General features: G+C 43.1%; 1 protein-coding gene across 1 annotated transcript in view; it reads left to right on the top strand.

The window, feature by feature from the left end:
* Positions 1–5,622: 5,622 nt before the first annotated feature.
* TMEM123 (transmembrane protein 123) overlaps positions 5,623–22,846 on the top strand; it is a 31,688-nt gene continuing 14,464 nt past the window's right edge. Inside the window, exons 1-3 of the mRNA XM_039519781.1 lie at positions 5,623–5,910; positions 18,262–18,324; positions 22,705–22,734. Coding sequence (XP_039375715.1) covers positions 5,829–5,910; positions 18,262–18,324; positions 22,705–22,734 — 175 coding nt within the window. The 5' untranslated portion in view covers positions 5,623–5,828. The remainder of the gene's footprint in view (positions 5,911–18,261; positions 18,325–22,704; positions 22,735–22,846) is intronic.

The following is a 22,846-nucleotide window of genomic DNA, read 5'->3' as shown; positions in this document are numbered from 1 at the left end:
ACCAGCCCAACAAGTAATGTTTATAGCCAATAAACCTAATGGGCATTCAGAAGGGGCAGCTCCAGGAATTTAGTAGAAAGAAAATTGTATGATATTAAAGTGATGAGGAGGCTGTTTCTATAGCACTTAATTTCCAACAGATTTGGATTTAACAAGTCAAACAGAGCATATTTGCAGGTATCAGTAAAGCTATTGCTACATGGATATCTTCCAAAGCAAATGCACATTCCATTAAATAATTATTCCCCACCCTTGCCTCAACCAGTGGTTCGAGGCGATAAGTTGAAGATAAACATCTGTCTCTCTGACTACACTTGAAAGATTTCAGAAGAGAGCAGGATTTGTGAGGGACAGGAAAGCAGAGCAGATAGTATGCTCAGGAGAACCATGATGGATGATGACAAAGGTAAGTGTTGTTTCTTCTCCTTCTCTCTCTTCTCTTTACAGACGAGGCTGCAGGTAAGACCTGTGACCCATGACTGTCCCAGGCTGCCACTCAGATGGACAGCCCCGAGGCTGTGTCCAGGGCAGCCTTTTATACGCTGGCCCAGGAAACCCCTTAGAAAAGGCGGGAAGCCCTTCTGGGAAACCCCTTAGGAAAACTGGTTCTGACTGGAACTTGTTTACAACTTCCAGGAGAACTGAAAGAGCAGGAAAATGGACCTATGGTGCAAAACTCCATTTTGAAAACAATATGGATTCCTGTAGCAGGAAAGTATCAGAGGGGTAGCCATGTTTGTCTGGTTCTGTAAAAGCAGCAAAAAATCCTGTGGTACCTTATAGTCTAACAGACATTTTGCAGCATGAGCTTTCGTGGGTGAATACCCACTTCTTCGGATGCAAGTCAGAGGCTGGCAGAGTCTTCCTGAACAGAGTGATCAGAACGGAAATTTGACAATACTTAAATTATTTTAATCCCGAAGCTGTTAATAATTAGAGGCCTGATTCTGCCACGCTCATTTACATTAGTTAGTACTTTATTTCATGAGTAGTGCTCCTGTAGTAAGATAATTCCATGTAAGCGTGATGGCCACCATCTTGGCCGATGCACTGGGGACCTCCAGAGTTAAGAGCACAAGATGCTAGAGCTTAAGCTAAAAAACAAGGCTCTGTAGCTGGGGCCTGTCACAGCTCATATGCTCTGTGGCTGGGTAGAGTAGGACCTGTAACACACACTCACCACTGGGTTACAGAAGGATGGGAAAATCAGGCCCCATGATTGTCTGTGTGGGTGTGCAATGGAAACAGAGGATACAAAAAGTGCTAGCACCACCAGTAGCAATAGAAAATCCAAAGGGGCCAGAATTAGGCCTGATGCCTTTCTGCACAGGCTGGTGGGTGTAGACAGCATAGCCAGCCCTATATCTCTAAAAAGGAAATGCTTGAGCCATATCTGAACTCCCAGCCAGAGCCCATACGTGCTCCACCACTAGAGGCCCTGATGCAGCAAGCCACCCCTATTCAGCAAAGCATATGCTTAACAAGCTTTTGCTTGAATCCCATTAAAGTCAATGGGATATAAGCACATGCTGAAAGTTAAACATGTGATTATGCAATGTAGTTGTAGCTGTGTCAGCCCCAGGATATTACAGAGACAAGGTGGGTGAAGTAATATCTTTTACTGGACCAACTTATTGGTGAGAGTGACAGGCTTGCTCCAAAGTTGCTCCAATAAAAGATATTACCTTACCCATTTTGTCTCTCTAAGCATGTGCTTAGGTGGTCTAGCTGAATCAGGGTCAACTTAAGCATGTGCTTACCTCACTCAGGACTCATTGAGGACTAGTTCTGGTGTGGTACCCCTCGACACCCTATGTACATGGATGTACATTCTAAAGGCAGAGTCCTCACATAAGAACATAAGAACGGCCGTACCAGGTCAGACCAAAGGTCCATCTAGCCCAGTATCTGTCTACTGACAGTGGCCAATGCCAGGTGCCCCAGAGGGAGTGAACCTAACAGGTAATGATCAAGTGATCTCTCTCCTGCCATCCATCTCCATCCTCTGACAAACAGAGGCTAGGGACACCATTCCTTACCCATCCTGGCTAATAGCCATTTATGGACTTAACCACCATGAATTTATCCAGTTCTCTTTTAAATGCTGTTATAGTCCTAGCCTTCACAATCTCCTCAGGTAAGGAGTTCCACAAGTTGACGGTGCGCTGTGTGACGAAGAACTTCCTTTTATTTGTTTTAAACCTGCTGCCTATTAATTTCATTTGGTGACCCTTAGTTCCTGTATTATGGGAATAAGTAAATAACTTTTCCTTATCCACTTTCTCCACATCACTCATGATTTTATATACCTCTATCATATCCTCCCTTAGTCTCCTCTTTTCTAAGCTGAAGAATCCTAGGCTCTTTAATCTTTCCTCATATGGGACCCTCTCCAAACCCCTAATCATTATAGTTGCCCTTTTCTGAACCTTTTCTAGTGCCAGTATATCTTTTTTGAGATGAGGGGACCATATCTGTACACAGTATTCGAGATGTGGGCGTACCATGGATTTATATAAGGGCAATAATATATTCTCAGTCTTATTCTCTATCCCCTTGATGTTGTGCGACACAAAGGTAGTCATTTCTAGCACAGGATTCAAAATACTAGAATTAGAAGGAAAACTGTTTGAACGCATTAATCTCTGGCCAAATATGCATAACACTAAATCCTGTGGGGGGAACTGGCAAAGCTGATTGAAAGTGAATTTCAACTCAAATGATGTATGTGCTAGGGAATTAGAATATGAAAATAGCTACGATTGTTGGGGGGGGATAAAAGAGGGCTTGGGAGGGTGATATCAAGTGAAGCCAGCAGACCAAAGTGGAGACACCTAGCCAAATTCTGCTTTCAGTCATACCAGTAACAACAGAATAATTCTGGATTTGCACCAGGGCACCGGAACGGGGTGCAGGGAGCCACTATTTTACCAGCCATAAGGGTAAGCAAAGGGTGAAGAAGAGGGAACATGGGGGTGGGGCTTTGGGGGAAGGGGAGGTGAGAGTGCGGGGCCACGGTCCAGGGACGGGTGGCCACCACACACTCACTTATAGGAAGCTTCTGCCAAACCAGATTCACACAATCTTAGAGCAAAATTTGACCAATATTATTGATAATATAGAACACCCTTATCTGAAGTTTACATTCGGTGTTCTAATCTAAACTATCTTATTCCACAACATTTTTGTCCAAAATAATGGTGTAATTTTAAAATTAGTGCAATAAAATGTGTAATTCTCTTTTCTGTTGACTTCTTCCAAGGACCAATATACAAAATATTTTTACTTCCAAAGAAAAAGGATAACTACAGCACTGAACATTTTTCTCACTCTGGGACTAGAAAATATAACTCATTAAAACTTATGAAGCTATAAAAAATATATTGGTGCATCAAGTGGAGATCTGCATTGTTTTTCAATTTGCTCATTAAAAGTCTCATTTTCAGATATGCCAAGTTCTCAGACCTAAAGTCAATGAGAGCTGCAGGTGCTCAGCCATCTTTGAAAAGCAAGCCTTGTGAACTCCCAGTCCAAGATTTTCAACAACTGGTAGCTAAAATTAGGCTCCTAAATCCATATTAAACAATAGGTATCCATTTTTAAAAAACCCTAGCCTTATTGAAAATTCATTTTTTGAATAACTATAGCCATTCCATTTGCAGAAGTCTCTATTAAGAAACAAAAACAAAAAGAAGGAAGAAGGTTGTTTGCATTTCTAAGTGTATTTATTTCTCCAAACTGAAAGTAATTCATTTTTTCTGATTTGACTAACAGAAGATTTCATAACCAAAAAACTTCTGGTTTCTGATGTTTAGAGCCTGCTGTGCAGGACATCCTGTGCAGTGAGGAATCTAAATTGTATCCGGCTTCCAATGTACTGGTGAAGTGTCTTTAAAGATGAGTTAACTGTTTGAAGTGCAATATTAATTGAGTTAGTACCTGAAAATAGTATCAGAGGGGTAGCTGTGTTAGTCTGGATCTGTAAAAGCAGCAAAGAGTCCTGTGGCACCTTATAGACTAACAGTCGTATTGGAGCATGAGCTTTCGTGGGTGAATACCCACTTCATGTACATGCATCTGACGAAGTGGGTATAACAGTGGTCCCCAAGGCGGCGCCCGCGGGGGCATCTTAATGCGCCCATGTCCTGGACCCTGAGAGAGCACCTGCCGAAATGCTGCCGAATTTCAGCAGCATTTCGCCGGGGATGCCTCTCGATGACAATGCTTGTCGCCGACAAGTAATGTCATCGAGAGGCGTCACCCCCGAATTTCGGCGGGGACGCCTCTCGATGATGCCACTTGCCGTCGACAAGTGACGTCATCGAGAGGCGTCGCTCCCGAATTTCAGCGGGGATGCCTCTCGACGACGTCGCTTGTCGACGGCAAGCGGCGTCATCGAGAGGCATCGCCGCCAAAATTCGGTAGCATTTCGGCAGGTGCTCCACCGCCACAGTGGTCCTTCGTCTGGCGCCCGCCAGACGAAAAGGTTGGGGACCACTGGTCTATAAGGTGCCACAGGACTCTTTGCTGCTTTTACCTGAAAATATGCATCTCCATCTTGAAAAAACTATTCTTATGCTTATTTCAGAACACTACAGTAATAAATGGGCTGTTTTGACTTGATTTGTTATTTTATTTTGACAGTTCAAAACTGAGTAGTTTAATCATTTTTAATATTTCCATTGCTATCAGATCTCTCTACTCTGTCTATATACCGGTAAGTATTTCCCAAGAAGGATCACCACATTAGTGTCAGTCTTAATGACCTCTTGTAAAAAAACAGATAATGAACCGATAGTAGCATCCTGCATTGTATTGTGAACCTGTCAGAACCTCTCAGAAGCTATCGCTGGTTCAGTCAGTACTTAGACAGGCCATCTCCAAGCACTGTAGAAAATAGCATTGGTATGAAGAATTTCACGTCTCTGGGTCAATATGGAACTGGTGCCCCACAACGTGTTGGTCAAGGGCAGCATGCTGCTAAATCTGTCAATTGTAAAATGAGAGGTAAAACTGACACCTGTGTGATCAGTAAGGGTCCCATGGTGAATTTTGAAAAGTAGGCATTTTTTAACTCCAGTGATCTAGCCAGGTTCCAAATCAGCTAATTACATTTTAATTTAAGTGTTCCTGCAGCTGCAATTAGACAATGTATTCTTCATCACTTCCTACCCTAAACTATTGTACTATAAAAGAGTCGCGGCATCCCATCTCAGAACTAGGCGAGTGACCCCTTGGCTACAACACAAGGCTGTTGTGAGACTTGAGCTTTCCATATATGATAGGCAGGGCTGTCCCTAGCTATTTTGGTGCCCTATGCAGCCCCCCCGTGGGGGGACTATATGGGGCCCCAGGCCTCCACAGGGGAGAGCTGGGGGATCGCTGGCCCCAGGCCTAGGCGGGCGGGAGCAGGGAGCTGTGTGGGGCCCCCACCCCAGGCCTCCACGGCTGGGAGCCGGGGGAGCGGAGCAGGCTGGGGCCCGGCCGCTCCGCTTACCACGCGGTGAGTGCAGGGGAGCGGGGAAGAGCCGGAGCAGCGCGCCACGGCCCGCGGGTGAGGACGGCCCGGCTTTGAGCGAGTCGTAGGGCGGAGCAGCTTCTCCTCCCCCGCCACAAAGGAAGCCGCCGCTACAGCCCCCTCCGCCCTGCCGCGCTGCGCCCCTCCACCACGTGAGCTGCCTGCCCCGGCGCCCTGCTTTCCGCTGGGCCGCTCCAGAGAGGCGCGGAGCTCGTGTCTAGGCGGCCGCAGCACCGCTCGGCCCTCACCTCCTGCCCGGGGGCGTCTCGGGCTAGGCACGGGGCAAGTCCTCCCTCTTCCTCCCGGGACCATGAGACTCCCCGCTGGGGCTGCCAGCCCCTTGCGCGCTGCGGCGCTGCTGCTGCTCGCCGCCTTCTGCCTCGCCGCGCCCGGTAAGTGACTCAGAGCCGCGGGCAATGGTGCGCCCAGAAGAGGCTTTGCCCCGTGTGCCTGCGCCTTGCCCCAAGTGGGGACCCGGGCCGGCCGCTGACCGGCGCTCACCTCCCACGTGGGTAAAGGGCCCCTGGCAGAGCGAAGCACAGGGGAGACCTAGCGGGCTGGCGAGTGCTCCTTGTCGGGGCTGCCCGGCCATTGGAAGTGGCCTTAGGTCACCTCGCTCAGTGTTTCTCAACCTTTTTTATACCAGGGACCGGCTTGCTGCTTCCCTAAACTGTGTCAGCGATGCCAGGGGCCGGAAATCTAGCTTGTTACCCGGGCGCAATTGCCACGCTGCTGTTCAGGTATCACTGTACTGAGGTCCCAGTTGAGAACTGTCTTTTAATTCCATAGCTTGGTGAGATGTAAATCCAGCTTTCATGAGAGTCCTGGGAGCTGCTGGTCATGCAGGCTTATAAAAGCATGTTTCCTACCTCAGGGATACTAATCGGGGTGTTAGTCTCTAAACTAGAGTAGTCATCTTAGTTTGTTTCGCACTAGGGCTTTTTAAGATAAGGGATCAAATACAGGTCTAGCAGAAATGTGTTGTGCTTTTCAAAGACACTTGCAAAAGATGCTTTTCACCATTCTAGGATGATCTAATCCAGGAGTTCTCAAACTGGGGGGTCAGGACCCCTCGGGGTCATGAGGTCATTAATGGGGGGCTATGAGCTGTCAACCTCCATGTCAAACCCTGCTTGCCTCCAGCATTTATAATGGTGTTACATATATTTAAAGGGTGTTTAATTTATTTTGGGGATCGCACTCAGGCTTGTGATGTGAAAGGGGTCATCGGTTTTAAAAAAAAAAGTTTGAGACCCCCCTGAATCTAATCTAATGCGTAGATGGCTACTTTATGTCAGAATCACACTTTGCAATCAGGATTACAGTTTTACAGTGTGCAGAAAGGTTTGTGATCTGCATTTACTGAGCGATGGTATCATATTTATTGGCTCAGTTATGTACATCTTATCCACCCTGTAAGTGATGACATGCCAAGCTATGTCCCAATATAAATTTTACTCCCTTAGGGAGGGATGTAGGGAGTGGACTAGGTTTGCCAAGTACAGAGTCTGAGAATCTGTTGTGCACACTTCCAAAATGACCCTCATTTCAAACACGCAGTTTACCTTTGGTTTATCATGTTTACTGTTTGGTTACATTGTAAGCTCTTTTCCTAATAAAATCTGGACCATGGCACTAAGGTTGCAGAAATAATCTCATAATTTGATGTGTTTATCTAGAGTAGGAATTGAAATAAAATTTTATTAGCCATTTGTAAAAGCAGCAAAGAATCCTGTGGCACCTTATAGACTAACGGACGTATTGGAGCAAGAGCAAAAGCTTTTACAGATCCAGACTAACACGGCTACCACTCTGATACTTGACACGATTAGCCATTTGGTTAGTGAAGAAGCAAAATCCCAGAAAACCAGACCAAAAAATGATTATATTGGAGAGAATAGCCATCTGTTTTAAAGGTGGCTTGCAAAGGAAAAGAAAATTGGTTTTGATGTATAAAAAGGCCCAAAGTGTGTGCTTCTTTTAAAAAAAAATAGTCTGCTGCTTTCTTTACAATGGAAATTCAGTCAGATCTTCCCAGTTTTTCTTGGAGGACCCTATGGATGACTAGTAGGCTTTGATTTCACAGATACCAAGGAAGTGAAACATGACTGAATTAAAAATCACTTCCCCTCTTAATTACAGTGTTTAAAACTTTCTTTTTGGTTTCTGTTACGATGCATTTGATTCAAATGTCTAACAAAAGACCTTTCTCTTCCAATCGTTTGTTAAAGAATCAATTCCTAACCCCTTCAATTTATAGCTGAAAGCTCCCAATGCATAACTGATTCCTCTAAAGGAGACCTCCAAGAAACTAGGGAAGACAAGACTTGACATTCTTGATACTTCTAAAGTGAAAAAACAAGTAGAACCCCCCTCCCCTTTTTTTCCCTTTAAAAAAAACAAAACAAAACATAAACCTTCTTGTACATTGCAAGAAAGCAGAAAAGGAAACAACGAACCTAGATTTTTTTTTTCTTGTTCAGCTTTGAATTCCACTATCCCCTCTTCCCTTCAACAAAGAAAATACTAATATATCTGGATACAAAATAGGGAGAGAAGATACTTATATATGGGATCAGTACAAGCAAAACCATAGCTGACAGAAGCAACAGGAACAATGGAACAAGACACATAGATTAAGGCCCTTCTAGTGAACTACCAGGGGCCTACACTAGATGTTAGAGAAAGGAGAGGAGGCAGCCATAATACTCCTGGCCAGTTGTGTAGTATAGTATCATAAATTGGGGGAGGGGGGAAATAGTTTTCTTGATCCCAGCTGAAGCTCTGCAAATGCCTTAAGGCATTTATGGCCAGACTGGTATCTGCTGCTCTCTCTGCAGTTGTGGGATTACTCTTTAATGCGAGGAGGGGGCCCCTTTTTGTCATGCACGGATCTGGTGCTTATGATAATGTTTCCTTTTAGTGCCTGATCCTTCAAGAATACAGATTGCTGCTTTCTCACATCAGATGAGTTCTTTAACTCAAGTGGTGAAGGTACCAGAATCAGTCCGCACTGATAACCCTCTGAAAACACTCAAACCGCAAGGATGTCTGTAAAAAGCTAGACAGAATGCCAGAAAAATTACTTTCAAGGAGTCCCACACAAACACAACAATTTTGTTTAAATAAGTAATCAAAATAATCTACAAAAAAGCAACCTGATATCAGAAACTAAAGTGAAATGTCACTTGATCTAGCAATCCTGAGTTGTTTCTCATGTTACAGATACAGAGTTAGTAAAAGTTTTTACACTGAGTTTACTTTGGTGAAACTGCAGTGAAAAATAGAATTTAAAAAGCAGGTGGAGGAACGTGACAGGCTTTGAAGTCTCTGTTTCAGTAGAAAACAACTCTCCCTTGTATAAAAAAATGCTCTTTTTGAAGGAACATATGCTGTATCCTGTCTATTGTCTTGTTTAATGCATTATGACCCTGTCATACAATGAAACACTGCAGGAGGTTCTGGTTTACATAAGGAACAGCATGATTTGTCTTTGTAAACCAATACAAGACCCTGGTAAGCAAGCTGACTGGCAAATATTGGTTAAATGTTGTAAGAAGATAATTCTATTTTTATTATCTGTATTTTCCAGGCACTGTAAAGTAGCACTTTCTTTTTTTGAGAAATGTGATATTTATGAGCTGTGCTTGATCCAAAGACATTGGAAAGATTCAGATGACTTCAGGGGGCTTTGGATCAGGCTGTTAATATGATATAGTGATGAAATTATAAGTTCTGTTCCAAGACAACTTCATTAAAGGGACACTCTCAATTTAAAGGGTTATTTTATATTAAGTAATTTTAAAACATGGCCAGTTGCTAATAGAGTACCCCTTAAATATTATGTTCTAACTTTTTAAAAAACTAAATTCTGTTAAAAAAATGTTGAGGGTTTTTCTGCTCCCCTGTTGATGTTTGTCTATTTCATCAAGGATGAAAATGATTCACTCATTAACAATACACTGGAAAGTGTGAAACTGACTGTACTCAAAATGCTGTCAAATACACAAAGTAAATGAGCTAGGAGAAAATAGAGAGAAATAGATGTAACTATAGTGGATACAAAATTTTCAGACAGAATTGTAATTTCAAGTTGATAGTGTTTTTTTTTTTAATTTGTTACTAAGTTATGAATAGGCATCAAATATTTAAGGGAAAAACTTTATTAGAAAATTATGGTTTAAAAATAAAAAGAAATCAATTCATGAATGAATCTCTGGGATTTCACACACAGGTATGGTTACATTTAAAAACAAAAAAGTGGAAATGCAGAGTTAAGTTATATCAGACAAAACTCTACTGTGTGTTTGTGTCCTCATCCACCATACATCCAAAGATAGATAACTGGACATTGACACATTATAAATGTTCAACACTGACAATACCAGCCGCATACCCCTACCGTACAATGCTGTGCTTGATATCTGGACATGTGCACTTGCTCGTGAGTTGCTGGTACCAAGCCCTATAATGGCTCCTGTGATCATGGATTCTCAGCTTGGGAGCTCAGGGCCCCAGGGTGGTCACAACCACCTTTCCTTTCTTTATCTCTACATGGGAGTGAGAAAGAGGTGTCCCCGTACCTCCCAATGTTTTTATACATAAGAGCGGCCATACTGAGTCAGACCAATGGTCCAGCTATCCCAGTATCTTGTCTTCTGACAGTGGCTAATGCCAGGTGCTTCAGAGGGAATGAACACAACAGGGCAATTACCTAGTGATCCATCCCCTGTTATCTACTCCCAGCTTCTGGCAAACAGAGGCTAGGGACACCCAGCACATGGGGTTGCATCCCTGACCTTCTTGGTAACCATACCCATTGATGGACCTATCCTCCATGAACTCATCTATTTCTTTTTTGAACCTTGTTATAGTTTTGTCCTTCACAACATTCCCTGGCAACAAGTTCCACAGGTTGACTGTGTGTTGTGTGAAGTACTTTCTTTAGTTTTTTTTAAACCTGTTGCCTATTAATTTCATTGGGTGTCCTCTGGTTCTTGTGTTCAGGAAGGAGTGAATAGCACTTTATTACCCGCTTCCACACCAGTGAAGATTTTGTAGACTTCTATCATATAGCTTCTTAGTCCTCTTTTTTCCAAGCTGAAAAGTCCCAGTCTTTTCAATATCTTTTCATACAGAAGCTGTTGCATACCCCTAATCATTTTTGTTGTCCTTCTCTGTACCTTTTCCAATTCTAATATTTCTTTTTTTCCTGTTACATGGTGTCACAGTATCAGAAGTTGTTCTGGTTAGACTTTGGAGCACCAAGGTCCTTGCATTCTGAGTTATGTTGGTAGAAGTTGAGTGACTCAGGGCTGAACCTAGCCTACCTTATCCGTTGTCTCTCCTACCAATTGCTTTAGTTTTGGTAAAGTTAGATTAGGATACTGATGAAAGCTAACTTCATCCTCACTACCCATAATGTGAGATTTTATATAGCACCAGCTCTATACAACACTTGGATTACTCCTACAGACTCTCGCCCTGATCCTGCAAACACATCCATATATGCTTAACTTTAAGCGCAGGAGTAGTCCTTCAGTAGTCATTTCAATCATAACTTCAATCACAAAGTGCTGGTGAGTGATCTGCAGTGGAAAGGAGTCTATTATAGCCCCAACTGCATAGCTTTAGTGCACTCTCAAGGTATGTCTACAGTACCCGCCAGATCGGCAGGCAGCGATCGATCCAGCAGGGGTCAATTTATCATGTCTAGTCTAGACACGATAAATCCACCCCCGAGCGCTCTCCCAACAACTCCTGTACTCCACCACTGTGAGAGAGACAGGCAGAGTCGACAGGGGAGCAGCAGCAGTCGACTCACCGTGGTGAAGACACCACAGTAAGTCAATCTAAGTATGTCAACTTCAGCTAGGTTATTCACGTAGCTGAAGTTGCTTAACTTAGATCGACACCGCCCCCCCCACACACACACACCCCACCCCACCCCATGCGGTGTAGACCAAGCCTTAGTTTGAGCAGCTCATGCTTGTTACTATGGAAGTCTTAGGTTCAATCCCCATCTGTCAGCCAAGATAGCGGCTGTCACAGTTTAGGATCAGGGCTTTCTTTAATATCCAGAATAAAACACATTTGTAAATTTTGCTCTTCTTCGTTTTATGCAAGTGACAGAACTGCGTATCTCAGACCTTTTGGGCCCAGCAAAGCAATTCCGTTGCATTTTGTCTGTCTGTCTACCAGAGCCTGTGGTACAGTAGAACCTCAGAGTTACAAAAACTTCAGGAATGGAGGTTGTTCTTAACTCTGAAATGTTTGTAACTCTGAACAAAATGGTTGTTCTTTCAAAAGTTTTTACAGTTGAACATTGACTTAATGCAGCTTTGAAACTTTACTGTGCAGAAGAAAAATGCTGCTTTTAACTCTTAATTTAAATTAAACAAGCACAGAAACTGTTTCCTTACCTATCAAATCTTTTTTAAAACTTTCCCTTTATTTTTTAGTAGTTTATGTTTAACAACGTACTGTATTTGCTGTGTGTGTTTCTGCTGTTGTGTACTTCCGGTTCCAAATGAGGTGGATGGTTGTTTCTTGGTCATTTTGAAACTCTGGTGTTTGTAACTCTAAGATTCTGCTGTATAAGGGAGGGGTGTTGGGGTTACAGGGGGTCCCTGAAATAGAGGGGGATGTCAGGTTGACACACAGGGAGGTTCTGGTGGGGATGGAAGAATGCAAGGAGCCAGGTGTGTGCTGTGAGCTTAGCCTACAGATGCAACAAAGTGCACAACCCTCTAGTTATGCATAGGTTTAACACACATGAAGGTTTCCACTTTCTGTATATGCAGTATCATACAATTTCATCGATTCACTCATAGAAATAGCCGTTGGAAATGACTCTGAGACCCGTTCCACATAAAACTGGAACAACTGACTGATTCTCTGTGTATGAAAGTTTTTGTTTCTGGTCTGTCCAAGTTAGCTTGTATCAGAGATTTGACACTGCATGTGGTATAGACCACAAGTGTTTTCAGGAGACAGGAATGAATCATCATGACAGACACCATCTTAGAACCCCACAGGAAATGTTCTTTCATTCAGGCTAGGCCAGCTTGATTCAGCTGACCTACCTCAGCAGAGCAGACCACAAACAGTCATGTTTCAAGATGTATCTACAGATGACACTAGCAAAGGGAAACAACAGAACGACTGTAAAATAGCTGGTAGATCAGATAATGAATACACTTTTAACAGAATTAAAAGTAGGTCATTCAAAAAGCATATGATTGAACTTGCATATAAAATGTCATCACTAGAACTTATAAATGGTGGTTATTACATTAGCTGAGACAAACTATTGCAATAAATTAACTTTTAACAGAATTAAATTCCATTCTTTGGGCTGCCAGGGAAAGAGAAGCTTGATCCTTCTGGCCTCTCTCAGGCAAACTCCCCACTCCCTTACACTCTGAGTAGGAGCTGCAGGATTGGGTCCTTTCTAGGGGGAAATTTTTTAACTCTGCTCCCATGCTGCTGTTAACATAACCAATCTGGGAAATTTCACTGTTATTGTAAACAAGTATTCTACCCATTACATCAGTCCCATCATAATATCAAAGTGTCTTGCTACACTGCACTCTGTGTGGGCACCTTGGGTTTAAAATACAGTGGGAACTAGTTCACCTCACTGATTTGCAAGCCTGATCATTCCGAGATCTTTACTGGGAAGTAAGAATGGAGGTTTCATTGTTACTAAGCTTGTATTGTATTTCTGAAGTAGATTACAGGACGTTGACTTGTATTTTATGATGTATTGTCATATAATCAGAACTAAACTATCCCTGTCAGAGTAATAAACAGTATGTTTTGCCATGCAGGATCACTGATCTCTTCTATTGTGCTTGTTTTCTTGCTAAGTCACAAAAATCAGTAACCACCACAAGTCTCCTAGTCACTCGTGCAAATTTAGCAGTTTCTATTGTGTGCATGTCTGTTTTCTCTCACCTCTTTTCTCTTAACAGTTGTATGTAGCCCACGTACTAGCACTAGGCTGACCCTGCTGCAGAGAAGAGGCTCAGAAAAGTTAAAATGAATAACTTCACAGCTTTCATTGAAAGTGAATTAAACTCTTGTGTGGGTGCTCTGATTCAGAACTGGTTTTAGTTCATTGTAGCTTAATCCTCTTTAGGATTTAATTTATGTTCATTAACTTCACAGCGCTAATTGATTTGTCTTAACTTTCCTGAGTACTTGGTTTCTTAACTTTAGCCTGGTCTACACTAGGCGTTTAAATCGGTTTTAGGAGCGTAAAACCGATTTAACGCCACAACCGTCCACACTAGGAGGCACCTTATATCGATTTTAATGGCTCTTTAAACCGGTTTCTGTACTCCTCCCTAACGAGAGGAGTAGCGCTGGTATCGGTATTACCATATCGGATTAGGGTTAGTGTGGCCGCTGATCGACGGTATTGGCCTCCGGGCGGTATCCCACAGTGCACCACTGACCGCTCTGGACAGCAATCTGAACTCGGATGCAGTGGCCAGGTAGACAGGAAAAGCCCCGCGAACTTTTGAATATTTCCTGTTTGCCCAGCATGGAGCTCCGATCAGCACGTGTGGCGATGCAGTTAAAAATCAAAATAAAGAAAGAGCTCCCGCATGGACCATGCGGACGTGATCGCTGTAAGGGCAGGCAAATCTGTTCTATCAGCGCTCCGTTACAGAAGACGAAATTCAAAATCATTTTTTTAAAATCTCCAGACAGACGCCATAGCAGGGGCTCAGCGCACTGCTGCGTGACAACCGTAACGGAAAGCCAAAGAATCAAATGGACGCTCATGGACTGGAGGACTCAAGCTATCCCACAGTTCCTGCAGTCTCCGAAAAGCATTTGCATTCTTGGCTGAGCTCCAAATGCTTCTAGGGTCAAACACCGGGTCCGCGGTGGGTCAGGGCATAGCTCGGCAATTTACGCACCCCCCCCCACCCACCCCCAGAAGTGAAAGGGAAAACAATCCTCTCTTGACTCTTTAACATGTCACCCTATCTTTACTGAATTCTGCAGATAGATGCGATGCTGCAGCACTCAACACCAACATCCTTGCTCCCCCTGCCATGGGTGGCTGATGGTGCAATATGACTGGTACCCGTCCTCATCATCAGCCTATTGGCACATGGGGCAGTGCAAAAGGACTGGTAACCATGCCGACTAGCATCAGTTAGGTCAATCAAGGGCGCCTGGCCCTAATTTTTCCTGGCAGATGGTGCAGTATGGCTGATAACCATCGTCGTCATAGCAACAGGGGGCTGAGCTCCTTCAGCCCCCACCCTTCATGTGTAAAGAAAAGATTCAATTGCCCCTGGACTAGCAGAGGGATGCTGGGCTCCTCTCCTCCACACTCCTTACTGTCCTGTCTGGACTATCATAGCAGCTGGAGGCTGCCTTCCACTCATTTCTCACTAACAAGTCACTGTGTCTTATTCCTGCATTCTTTATTACTTCATCACACAAGTGGGGGGACAATGCTACAGTAGCCCAGGAAGGCTGGGGGAAGAATGGAATCAACAGGTGGGGTTGTTGCAGGAGCGCCCCGTGTGAATAGCATACAGCTCATAATTTCTGCTGGATCTGACACAGAGCAGCTGTGCTCTCTGGTTCTATGATACAGTAGTTCTCTAGTACACTTGCCCATATTCTAGGCAGGACTGATTCTATTTTTAGATACCAAAAAGGAGGGATTGACTCAGGGAGTCATTCCCAATTTTGGCTTTTGCGCCCCTGGCTAAGAGCAGCCAGGGGCACTTATGATAGCAACAGATGGAGCAGTGCAAAAGGACTGGTAACCATGATCATCTTTTTACCAATTTATGGATTGGTAGATGGTGCAGTATGGCTGATAACCATCTCTGCTGTCATGCAAAAGCAAAAGCATGCTGCTGTGTAGCGCTGCTGAATCGCCTCTGTCAGCGGCATCTAGTACACATACGGTGACAGTCACAAAAGGCGAAACAGGCTCCATGATTGCCATGCTATGGCATCTGCCAGGGCAATCCAGGGAAAAAAGGCGCGAAATGCTTATCTGCCGTTGCTTTCCCAGAGGAAGGAGTGACTGACGACATTTACCCAGAACCACCCGCGACAATGATTTTTGCCCCATCAGGCACTGGGATCTCAACCCAGAAATGCCAAGGGGCGGGGGAGGCTGCGGGAACTATGGGATAGCTACGGAATAGCTACCCACAGTGCAACGCTCCAGAAGTCGATGCTAGCCTCGGACCGTGGACGCACACCACCGATTTAATGTGTTTAGTGTGGCCGCGCGCACTCGATTTTATACAATCTGTTTTACAAAACCGGTTTATGCAAATTCGGAATAGTCCCGTAGTGTAGACGTACCCTTTGACTGAACTGGTTAAATAAACTGAAATGAAGAAAATATTCTCTCCGCTTTTTGTTTTTGTTTTTGTTTTGTTTTTAATAGCATTGACTTTTATCCACCCTAATGGGTGGTGTATGTGCTGCACCACCCCACGCAGCATTTTGACTCAGAGGCACACCCCAAAATCAGTTCCTCCCCTGTTTCCTTGCTGCTGTAATTTGTTGCTGGCCAACAAGGAGGGCGATGTAGCAAAGGCTCTGCTAAGCTCCACTTTCTCTAGTTACAGCGGCTCTCCCAGGTCCATGTTCCAGGCAGGCCATGTAGGGTGGTCTTAGTGATTCTTACTCCCATGCATGGGCATGTAACCGATGTCCGAACATAGCACCGAAGTGGCACAGGTTAAGCACTCAGAAGTCAAGAAATTTCAAAAGTGAGCATGCACGCTCACCCATTCCTTACCCCACCCCACCCCCAGTATAGGGCCTGTGATAGTAAAGGTGGCTTCACTAATGTCAATGGAATTACACAAGTGTAAAATCATTGTAGCCAAAAGAAGAATCAGGCCCTATATGTTTAATTATTAATGATCACACACTATTTCTCAAATACAATAGGCTAGACAAGTAATTAATATCATTTTTCTGAGTATTAGATACCCGTGTAGCATTTTTGTAGCATTGTTTATTACTCTATATGTGCCAAACAGGATACCTGAAAGTCGGTCTTATGAAGATTACACAGCAAACTATCAGAGGGGTAGCCGTGTTAGTCTGGTTCTGTAGAAGCAGCAAAGAATCCTGTGGCACCTTATAGACTAACAGATGTTTTGCAGCATGAGCTTTCGTGGGTGAATACCCACTTCTTCAGATGCAAGCAGGATTCTTTGCTGCTTCTACAGCAAACTATGTGTGCGTGCGTGTGCACATCCTTGCTTGTGTGTAATTTGCTTCACCTGTTTTTAAACCTTAACACCCTAATTGCCTGTGTGCAGCTGTTACAGAATCACTTGGAAGGGAGAGGTTTAGAGCAGAGATTCCAGACCTTAGGAACATCAGGGCCTTTTAAGGGGGACATGCTTGGTTCTCTGTCCTGCTCCTGCCACCTCTAGCCCTCCCTCCCTCCCCCCAGGCAGCTCTGTATAGTATGTGCTCTCAGTACAATCATTATGGAAGGAGGTGGAGGGCAGTGGTGTAGCACAAGCAACATGGGAGAAGAGAGAGAGAATATGTGGTAGCCACAACTTCAGAGATCCTTAAATCAGGAGAGGGACACAGCCCCAAACTGGTGGCGGGAAAGGTAGGGAAGGAACGGCCCCAAACATAGGTGGAGAGTAACAACCCCATTAAGATAGAAAGACTGGAGAGGGGACACACCACAATGGGGGCTGGAGGGACCATGGGAAAGAGCACATAGAGAGCGGGAGGACTGAAAAGAGAGACGGGGTTAGCAGAGAAAGATGGGAGAGAGGAAGAGAAAAACTGAAAAAAATAGGACTGTCTTTTTGTTCTGTGTTTGTATAGCGCCTACCGCAGTGGGTCCTGATCTGTTACTAGGATGCTACAGTAATACAAACAATAAATACATTTTAAAAATGGGACTAGGAAGGTAAGGAGAAAATGGAGACGTAAGGCCTAATCTGCATCAGAAAAGGTTTGCACCGCTGTCTCAGCAGACCTTTCCAGTGTAGACGTAGCATCTGATGGCTAAAAAGTGATAAACTATACCAGTTCCCTGAGCAAAATAAACTCTACAGTACTTGCAAAAACACTTTTATGCCAGTATAACTGTTTACACTAGGGCTTTTGCTAATATAGAAATGTCATTAAAAATCACACCCCTAATTGACATTATTATTTTTACTGTAGACTTGGCCTAAATCAAATGCAGAAGCAGGAGCGGAGAGAATGTGATGGGGGGCCATGAGAGAAAACAAAACCAAAATACTCAGAAGCAAAACTGAGGGGGAGAGGAGGGAGAGAGACAGGGAAAAATGCAAAAATCCAGACTCTGGCAGTCAGAACGTGGCCACATGCAGCAGCTGTGACAGACCATGAAGTGAAGGGGGAAAGGGAGAAAGTGGAGACAATTAGTAAAAAGGCAGGTGAGCAGGGCTCTAACCCAGGAAGGACAGGGGTCACTGGACTTAAGGAATGTGGCCCTGATCCTTCTGAAAGGGAAATCAATGGCAAAATTGTGATTGCCTGCAATAGGACAAGAGCCACCCTTTGTGTGAGTGTGCTTTCTTCCCTGACCCTAGTTGTGGCCTGCAGTTGGATGCCATGAAGAAAAGATGTGCATGCCCTTGGGACTTGCTCATTCAATTGCAGTACATTATGGTTGTGCAAAAGTGGCTTATTTTTAATGCTAGAAAAGTTCATTCTTTCACTATTTTCTTTTTTCTTTAAAGGGGCTACAAATCCATCCATCCCAACCACAATCTCACAATCCACTTCAAATACTTCAGCACATGGTAAGTGTCTGATAATACTTTTCCTGCTGGTACTATATAGGCAAGCACCAAAAATACCCAAACAGAAAAATTAGGTAACACTCCATAGACTGCGATTGAAACAGTGCATTTTATGGAGGTATTAACATTTTCTGCAATGGGATGGCACCACTAAGAGACCTTCCAAGATAGATTTTTATTTTATTGGTAAAATTAAAGGAGACACTATTCCAGGTAACTTGCTGGCCCCAAGCCATGAGCTCCCCAATGTCATAGGAAGAGAAGAGTCAAGAAAGCAAAATCTAAAGCTCCTTGATTAATTTTCTTCTTGGTCATTCTGAACTTTACCAAACACGCTCCATTTTAGTGCAGTAGAACAGTGAATAGGCTGTCATGCAAGGAGTGGATATTTGTTTGAATTTTCCTACTGTGTAGTATCCTGTGAATGTAACCAACAGGTAGGAATCCACGTGACATGGGGCAGGGAAAGAGAGAAAAATTTCTGTTTGTATGAGGCTCCAGGGTAGCTGCGCCATGGAAACGTGTTCTGTCTCCATGGAGCCTATGTCACAAAACACTGCAATTCAAACAAGATATTGCCAGTAAGAACGGGTCACTCTATTAAAGATATGCCACCAGCTTCCGTCCCCCATTCCATGGGGAAAGAGCCTTAATACTTGGAGGCTCCCAAATCCTTATTTATAATACAAGTGAGTCAGACTTTAATGCTCTACTATTAGGGGGCGCAAGAGGGATCATATGTCCAGGTGTATTATGGTAAACGAAGTCAATGTGTATAATTAATGTGTGGGAGCTGTAGACGTAGAACCCTGTAAAACTATGCTCCCCTTCCCTAGATCCCTGCTCCATCCTTAGCAGGGCTGAAGATAGGAATTTTCTATGCAATATTTAATCTGCTACTAAAACAAATTATCCATCTCCTTTGATTTGCAACATTCCAGCCTTGGGTTGTTGCAACATGACATTATTAAAAGAGAACAAAGCATGGCAAGAGAACTGAGAAACTCAAAAGTCGTTTCTTGTGGGAGCTTGGCACGGACATGTTTCACCATGTCAGTGAAAGGTTGGTTGAGAGCTAGCACATCATACCACTTTCCAGTGTGTGTTGAACAAGCATTAGAAAATAATCTGTCATGGTGCGCTGAAATTTCCCACTTGAAAGAGGGAAGAGAAGGAAATCTAGTTTCTTCCCCTCGTGTCTATTTTGTCACTTTTATTATTTGCTTTAATATCACAAGTAGAATACTACTTGTTTATTATTTGGATTGCAGTAGCATGTAGGGGCCCCAGACATGGACCAGGACCCCTTCGCGAGTGAGGTGCTCTACAAACATGGAACAAAAAAACAGTCTCTGCCTCTGACTGTGTAAATCAAGGGGTTGCTATATCTTTGGTAAGAGCTACTTCTACATCAGTTAATAAGTTCCCAGTACTCCTATTTCTGTGGGTCTTGGTGATTACCAAGTAGCCCTGAGACCTGCAGCAATCAGGGAGGTGAGCAGTGGGCTGTGAACATTCTCACTTGGCTCATTCCTAGAAATTCCTGTTGAGTCTTGAATATTGTGCTGAAGAATGTGGTGATTCATACAGATGAAACTCCATCTTCACTCTCCATAGCCGTTAGCATTTTAACTTAAGGATTCAATAGTGGGTACAAAAAAAAAAGGAGAACAGAATGTAATCTCACCAAAGCCTGGTAGTCTTGGGTAGCGGTGGAAATGGTGCATGTCTTAATTTAACTGTTTGCAGAATCCCTATTCAGGCATGCAAGCATAGGCATGAATGAAAGAGGGGAACAGAGAGATTAGTATCTTACAGTTACCCTGTCTGCAACAGAATTTGACATTGCATTAGAAACCATTGTCAAATGTGGATTGTGCTCACACTCAAGATGATTCTTAAATCCAGGTTTCCTGTAGACGTACTAGCTTTATTATTATTTGTATTGTGGTAGCAAGTAAAGGCCGAAGTCCCATTGTGCTATGCACTGTACAAACCTAACAAAAAGACTGTTTCTGCTCAAATGGCTTACAATATAAGTAAACTTTAAGGGCATGTCTCCACTTACTGGGGGATCGACATGCGACGATCAGTCCACCAGGGGTCGATTTAGTGGGTCTAGTGAAGACCCGCTAAATCGACTGCCGATCGCTCTTCAGTCAACTCTGGTACTCCACTGGAACAAGAAGCATAAGGTAAGTCGTTGGGAGAGTTTCTCCCATCGACCCAGCATGGTGTAGACACTGCAAAAGGTTGACCTAAGCTACATCGACACCAACTATGTTATTCACGTAGCTAGAGTTGCGTAACTTAGGTCAACTGATCCCCGTAGTGTGGACCTGCCCTAACACACACACCCATTTGAAACAGATTTGTCAATTTTAAGGATAGAAGGGACCACTATCATCCTCTAGTCTGACCTCCTGCATAACATAGGCCATAGAACTTCCCTGAATTAATTAGTGATTCAACTCCAAATCTTGTCGTTTAGTTTTTTGCTAGAATAAGTTTTTTACAGTGTTGGTGAAAATTTTCTCTATTTGCTAGCAGTAAGTAGAAGAATCCTGTTTCCTTGAGAGGAAATAGGATTTCTTTTATTTTAAGATGCAATCACAGTGATAATTATTAAACATGCCATACTATGGTGCGTAAAATTATGGATGCATTTGGATGTGACACTAGATCTTTTTACACTTGTGATGAGTCAGAATATGCACTAAAAATTAGTATTCAGAACTGATGTCTTCTTTATGCACTCTAAATATTTGACTGAAAGTGTCCAGTATATCTTTAAACGCAGGTAATTTATCATGCGCATACCAGCATAAGAATTGTGGTTCATCTTTTAAAAATAAAACAAAAACATATGACATTTAATTGCATTATTAGTTTTCCCTTTTTTAAGTAATAAATATGAAATAATGCAATCGAGGTATGTTTAGCATTATCCATATCCGAGTACAGCTGGTCTTTTAGGGAAAATTAATAGGCGAAGTAGAAATATAAAAGGACAGATGTTTTTCTTCTGTTGCTAGCTGATGTTCTTTCATCTTAGATTGTCTGGTAAAATATGAAGGGTAAGATTTTTTTCTTTTTTCCAAAGACACAAAAGAGGAGTTGGGTGCCCAGCTCACGTTGGCTTTCACTAATTCCCTTATGTGCCTGTGAAAAGCTCATCCTTCATGTTTGGAAATTATTGAAACTAAATAAACTGCAAGAGGCCGGTGTATAGAAAATATACCTCTTTTCTGCAAAGAAAAGGCTTACTGCGTCACTGAGCACTATAGTCTTGGTACAATAAGAAAAAAAGATAGTTCAGAATGGGACTGAGAGTGCAAACGTGCTGAGGAACTTTATCAGAATCCCTTTGAATAAGAGCAAAGTGCTTTTTTTGGGGTGACTCAAGGTTTGTATATCGTGGTTCAGTGTGTCTGCTCATTGCCTAAGAACCACATGTGTAATCATGCATATATCTATAGGATTACACAGATAAATAGATAGAGTTCCTGGGCCATGAGCAGACACACTGAACTATAGATACAGATATCTAATATATAATCTGTAACTACAAAGTCAATTTGGCATGTTTGGAAGTGATGGACTTTTTAAAAATTAAAAACCTAAGACTTGAAACCCTTTCACTGGGATTTTCCTTGTTTTTGAATAGACTCCTGTTTTGTTCAGGTTTTATCTTTTGGAGTAGGAGAGCAGTTAGCATTGATGTTTGATACAACTCTCCATGTCTGAAGATCTTTCTAGGAGGATGTCTGAAACCTTCATGTAACAAGGAGCCAGTTAGGAGACACTGCTCGAATTCAGTAAAGATGTCATTCATCGGACAAGGAGCTACATGGCTCTTTCAAAGAAAGACAATCTGCATTGCCAGCCAGCATTGTCTTTGCTCTCCCCAGGGTTGGGGTTCAAGAGTGCAGCCTGCACATCGTATAGGAGACACAGCCAGAGTGGCGTAGTTGGGGTGGTGGCATGTGTTGGGGAGAGGTTTATTTGTGGGTATTGAAGAAAAATCAGCATCTGGGGCGGTATTTTCTTACCTTAGCACCTGATCCAAAGCCCATTGGAGTCAATGGGAGTCCTTCTATTCATTCAGTGAGCTTTGGATCAGGACATTAGGACACACCCACAGCTGCAATTTCTGTTAATGGGACTTGCACAAAGACATCAAGTGTAGATATAAACCAGTGTTTCACCATGGATTAATTATGTGGCAGAAGGTGCTGCAGCCAGACACTCCATCTGCAAGTCAAAACAAGATGTAAGCAATAGGTAGCTGCACTTTTGTAATGCATTTTAATGCCAAAAAACCCTTGATTTTTATGTCTAAGCATTCTTGGATTTATTTATTTTTTTTCTTCCTTTTAGATAAAAATGTCACTCTCACGACTACATTGGGTGAGTTAAACTTTTAAATTGTGTGATAACCCTTTTTAATTACACTTTAAGCTTTATAACGGTGCAGTCAAGTTCTTAATCATTACTAAGTTGATCTAGTTAGTGTTCATAT

The sequence above is a fragment of the Mauremys reevesii genome, linkage group 1 (assembly GCF_016161935.1).
Source record: "Mauremys reevesii isolate NIE-2019 linkage group 1, ASM1616193v1, whole genome shotgun sequence".
NCBI classification, from domain to species: Eukaryota; Metazoa; Chordata; order Testudines; family Geoemydidae; genus Mauremys; species Mauremys reevesii.
This window is presented reverse-complemented; position numbering and strand designations above follow the sequence as displayed.